General features: G+C 37.6%; 1 protein-coding gene across 6 annotated transcripts in view; it reads left to right on the top strand.

Moving 5' to 3' along the window:
• Fgf13 (fibroblast growth factor 13) overlaps positions 1-4772 on the top strand; it is a 577979-nt gene extending 573207 nt beyond the window's left edge. For all 6 annotated transcript variants that reach the window (XM_029558019.1, XM_008821789.2, XM_029558021.1 and 3 more), the window contains 2 exons: positions 1347-1545; positions 3368-4772. In XM_029558019.1, the coding sequence (XP_029413879.1) occupies positions 1347-1545; positions 3368-3504 (336 nt within the window). In that variant the 3' untranslated portion in view covers positions 3505-4772. The remainder of the gene's footprint in view (positions 1-1346; positions 1546-3367) is intronic.
• Positions 4773-6000: the final 1228 nt, after the last annotated feature.

Genomic DNA, 6000 nt, shown 5'->3' on the forward strand with positions numbered 1-6000 from the left:
ATCTTCCATGCCAAATGTCCCTCTGCTATTCTATGGATTGCTTATAGATTAGAATCTGCTGTTTGCCTTATTTGGATCAGAAATAGTCACTGTTTATTGTATAAGTGTGTGCACTTACACACCCAAGCTAAAAGGAATGCTGGGGTTTTGACCTTAAAACAATCTACTGTGGTTATGAGTCTTTCATTTGAATGGCCCATTCCGAAGAAAACATGGACAAGTACATGACAGAAAATCACATTCCCAGGTTCAGAGTCCTGAAGGCTTTTCTCTCATGTTTGCTTGTAGAATTACTATGGTCTTTTCTACGATATTGATTTACTTGTAAATATTACTGTAAGGCAAGGATGGGATGGAGGAGAGAATTCTTTTAAATCAAGGGCTTATGAGTTAAAAAAAATATCAGTTTTGTTTACCTTAAAATAAAGGTAGACTGTAGAATCCTTTTGGAAATCTAGGCAACTAGCATTGTAATACTGGTTGAAGCCTCACCCAACTTACAACCATAACGATTGATAACTTGACAATCCATGAAAAGTAATTACATGGCTAGTGAAATGTCTCAGTAAAGACACTTGCTACACAAGCCACATCGCCTGAGTTCAATCCCTGGAACCCGTGTAAAAATGGCAGAAGAGTACAGACTCAGCAGTTGTCCTCTGACTTGTACATACATACCATGTCATGCATTCCCATATGCATACACATTATGCACTTACAATAGTAATAGTAATAATAATAATAATAATAATAATAATAATAATAAAAGTAAATACAAAAGAACAAACTCGAATGTCCATACACTTTGACAAGGGGGGAGAATTACCTTACCACACAGCTTCAAAGCTCCCAGTGTGGGAGGTGCTTGCCTTTAGAAGGTTCCAGGTGCCTTTGCACTCAGAGTACATGGACTATTTATGGGCCAGTGTTGTCCTCGTTTATAGGGGGTCTGCTTTCTCTCTTTCTCCCTTGAAGAAACCTACAAAGGCACCTAGGGGAACAAAGTTCTACATGACAGTGTTATGCTTATTTTTCCTCAATCCTCTTCTTCTTGAATTAGTCCAACATAAAATTTGTGGTTAGTCCAAATCTTCCCATTACCTACTACAAATAGAGCCATGCACTGGTCAGCAGCATTTTCACTCAGGGCTTTCTGTTAAAACATCATGTGAAATGTTATGTTTGATTTCCAATGATAATGATTCATTCTATTCAAATAGAGTGCCCTTCATAGAAGTTTTAATGAAGCATGTTCTTAAATTCCTGAAAGGCATTTTCCAGTTATTCACTTGAAATTCACAGCCTTATATAAACATTGAGCTTCTGTTTATTTACTTTTGTTGCAGGAACATTTTACACCTGAGTGCAAATTCAAAGAATCAGTGTTTGAAAATTATTATGTGACATATTCATCAATGATATACCGTCAGCAGCAGTCAGGCCGAGGGTGGTACCTGGGCCTGAACAAAGAAGGAGAGATCATGAAAGGCAACCACGTGAAGAAGAACAAGCCTGCAGCACATTTTCTGCCCAAACCACTGAAAGGTAAATTTCATATTCTAGGAACTATGGGTTCTGTTACAAAAAAATACTGATTTAAATCAATCTCATGCTTTTGAATGTAGAAGGTCCACATTAGGGCATCTATACAAAATTTTCAAGCATTTCACAATATTCAGAAACATTAAGAGCACAATTTAAATATCATGAAATCATTCATCCATTGACAGTAGTATCTACTCTTATTTTAATTTATGCATAGTATATGTGCATGAAGTACCACCTCTCTTAGGAGGAAGTCCTACATTGTGACCTCTGAACAGCTGAGAATGTCAAATTCTATGAAAATGGTAGTAGAGAGGAAAGATGGATGTTGAAAAGTGTACACACTGAACATTTATGGGAAACCCCCTACTAAGCCATTTCTAAGCTTCCACAATGCAGTCTCAAGAACTTTCACTCATAGGTTGGTTTTTCCATCGTTATTGGTGATTGATAGAGTAATTAAAATTAGAAAGACATGGATATACTGTGGGTGACAGCAACGTTAGAAGAAGGGAGACATAAACTAAAGATAGAAAATGCAAACGAAAGAAAGAAAGAGTTACCCAGTCTGGAGTTATAAAATAGGCTTAAATTTGGGGAAGACTCCCATCCCCACATTGAATAGCACTATGTTTTACAAACTCATTTTCTGAAGCTAGACTACCTGAGTTCAAGTCCTTTACTTTTCACTTTACTGGATGATAAGGAATTTTTGAGGCAGAATCTCACTCACTATGTAGCCGAGGCTGGCCTGGCACTTGCTTCACAGCCCTGGCTAGCCTTAAACTCATGCTCTTCCTCCCTCAGTCTCCCAAATGCTGGAAATGCAGGCATTTTCCACCATTCCCAGCTGACAACTAGATGTTCTTCAAATGGATATTTACCTGCATATGCCGCATGATCATCAGTAAAATATAAATAAGAGTATTAACTGGGCCAACTGGCTCGTGTCTCTTATCCTAGCACTTGGGAGGTTATGGAAGGAGTTTCGGTTTTTAGTTCAACCTGTGCTATAGAGTCAGACCTTGTCTCAAATTGAATAAAAGAATATATCATAGCATGCTTACATGAACAAAATATGATGATGTATGTGGAGCACTTACTACGAAGGATGTTATAAGTGCTTCACAAGTATGTGCTGATTCTGTTGTTTACAGCTCTACTGTAATAATGTTACCATTTATTACACCAAGAATTATTCTGCCGCTTAGGTACTTAGACAGTTTCATTTTAAAATATGATAGAAATCAGTGTTGTAAAATGTGTGTGTAATATTTTAAGGTTTAGCTTGCACAGTATGTTGCAGATCACATTATAACTCCTAGGAGCTTTATTAAATGCATTTTCTTTAATTCTCTCATGTGTAACTCAGTGATATAAGTTAGGCATTAAAATTCTTCACACATGTCTTCATGATGAATAGATTACCCTTAATCTGATCTCAGGTACTGCCAGGTACTTGAAAGGAGCATTTGGCATGTTTGGTTTAAGTCATAGAAGACTAGTAACCAAAGATAAGTTGAGGTGTGTGTGAGGTACGTGAGGTTAGTGTGTATGCCCATTTTCCAAAAACTTATTTTTGTCTTGGCTCTTCACTTCTTAAATTTTATTGATAAACAAAAGATATATATTGTATACAAGATGTTTTGAATTATGTCTACTCTGTGGCATAGCTAACGAGCTATCTAGAATGAGGCTTGCCTCCTAGTCTTACCATTTTATGGTAAGAACACCTAGGATGTACTCTAGCAACTTTTAAGAATAGAATGCATTGGTGTGCCCCCTTTGAAGGCCTTTTACTCCATCTCTGTGTGCTTTTCAGTGGCCATGTACAAGGAGCCGTCACTGCACGATCTCACGGAGTTCTCCCGATCTGGAAGTGGGACCCCGACCAAGAGCAGAAGTGTCTCCGGAGTGCTGAACGGAGGCAAATCCATGAGCCACAATGAATCAACGTAGCCAGTGAGGGCAAAACAAGGGCTCTGTAACAGAACCTTACCTCCAGGTGCTGTTGAATTCTTCTAGCAGTCCTTCAGCCAAAAGTTCAAATTTGTCAGTGAGGTTTACTAAACACACAGGCAGAGTTCCCCATTCCATCTGCCATTAGACCTGGTTATCATCCACACAAAAGCCCCATAATTTAGATTGAGCTTGTGTAAAAGAATGCCACGCATTATCGATTAACTAAATATGGGAGAAGGACTGCCAAATTTTCTCATGATCTCACCTATACTTTGGGGATAACACACCCGAAATATTTCACAGCACTAGCGCTGATCAAAAGTTCTTCTCCCACCAAGAAAATTTTAAAAGACCACAATTATTCTTCAAAAACAAAAATACTACAAGTCAAAATTAACTGCTTAAATGTTTTGTAGGGGCAAACAAATTGTGTGAACTGTGTTGTTTTCTTGGCTTAATGTTTTCTATCTATGCTTGATTCAAATGTACTCCTTACTTTCATATAGTGCAACTTTATGATTTCTGAAATGAAATGGTTCTTTGATTCTGTCACTTAATCCAAATCAACTAAATTCAGGGTTGAATCTGAATTGGCATCTCAGGCTCAAGGTAACAGTGTTCTTGTAATTTTCCAATTTTCCTTTTTTTTTTTTTGTAAGATTCATAGCATTCTGGTCAACTTTTTGTGCTGTGCTTTCTGCATAGAAATTGAGTTGTATCATCAACCCCAGTCAGTAAACATAAGTTGAAAAAAAAGAGTATCCTCAAGTGTAGATTTCTCTTAATTCCATTTGTAGATCATGTTAATCTATTGTGGCTTCTTATGTAAAGACGGGAACTGTGGAACTGTGATGCTGTCTTTTGTGTTATTCAAATAAGAACTGTCTCATCTGTACATGTATGAGTCCTCCTGTCATTGTATTTGGCACGTGAATATCGTGTACAAGGAAATGTTAAGACCGGTTACCCCTAAACAACATATATTATACTTGCTACTGGAAAAGTGTTTAAGACTTAGCTAGGTTTCCATTTAGATCTTCATATCTGTTGCATGGAAGAAAGTTGGAATCTTGGCATAGAGTTGCATGATATGTAAGATTTTGTGCATTAATAATTGTTAAAATCTGTGTTCCAAAAGTGGACATAGCATGTACAGGCAGTTTTCTGTCCTGTGCAAAAAAAGTTTAAAAAAGTTGTTTAATATTTGTTGTTGTATACCCAAATACGCACCGAATAAACTCTTTATATTCATTCAAAGAAAAAAATAGCATCAACATGTATTTATTGATTATTCATTGCATGCCATAAAGTGTATTAGAAACTAAACATAAACTGTATTAGAAACTAAAAGCTAAACTGTGTAGATAAGTCCACTAACCTCAGATACCTGACACACCTAGACATTCATGTTCACATGAACACTCTTCAAAGTGTGTTCATTGAACTTAGACTTTCAAATTGGTACTATAGAAACCTCATTGTCCTTCAGGAAAGTGTTCAAAGATCTATGCTCTACTGCGTACAAAGACCTATGCTCTATTGTGCTCTCTGCCAGTCACAGTGTCAGCTCTATCCATTTTGCCCATTTCTCTCCTCTGTAAAGGGGAAATGCAGGACTAAATAGTCCTTTCTACCTGGGAGGGCTGAAGGAAAATAAAAACATTCTTTAGTGTGAATGCCTTTTATCTAGTTCACCAGAGCTGCTAATAGTTGACAGGGAAATCTTTGTGAGTAGTCTATGTGGGAAGAATGGTGGTGCAAATAAAACAAAACTGAGTGCCTTTCTGAGCATATGTCAAATAGATACTGCAGCCCTAGCAGGTTTTGCAGGAGAAAAGCCGATTCCGAAGATGTTTAGGCCAGATTCAGCAGAAGCTCCTCACCCAGCCCAGCCCAGTCACTTCCCGAGTCTATCTTAAGTTCTCCTCTGCCTACTTCATCTGCCTGAGCTGTGAAACACAACTTCAGGAGGTAAGGGCTACTTGCCTATCTTGAATAGAAGGCCTTTGTATAAACCAGTAGATTTACTAAGCTCCTTTCACCTTATCTCCCTTTCTTTGTCAACCTTAAGGTACTGTTTTATTATTTCCTATTTTGGTGGATGGTCTTACTTTTTTTCATTATTCAGGAAAAAGATATGTCTACAGGTAATAAACGTGTCAACATGTTTGGTGTCAGGGAAGCCTGACAAATGTAAAATAGTCAAAATGCCTAGAAAGAGGGCCCAGTATGGTAGCTTACACCTTTAATCCCAGTGCTAAAGAGGCAGAGGCAGGCAGATCTCTGAGTTCTAGGCCAGCCTGGTCTCCTTAGCGATTTCCTGGGCAACCAGTACTATATAGTGATACCCTGCCTCAAAAAAAAAAAAAAAAAAAAAAAGCTCCCAAGGAGAATCTTTTATTCCTAGAAGAGTTTTCGTTGAGCTGCTTCAAGTTTGTTTTAACAGAAGGTCATGTTTATCAAATCAATAAGTAAATACAAAGTTCAGAACAG

The sequence above is a fragment of the Nannospalax galili genome, unplaced genomic scaffold, assembly GCF_000622305.1.
Source record: "Nannospalax galili isolate Female #2095 unplaced genomic scaffold, S.galili_v1.0 scaffold167, whole genome shotgun sequence".
Taxonomy (NCBI): domain Eukaryota; kingdom Metazoa; phylum Chordata; class Mammalia; order Rodentia; family Spalacidae; genus Nannospalax; species Nannospalax galili.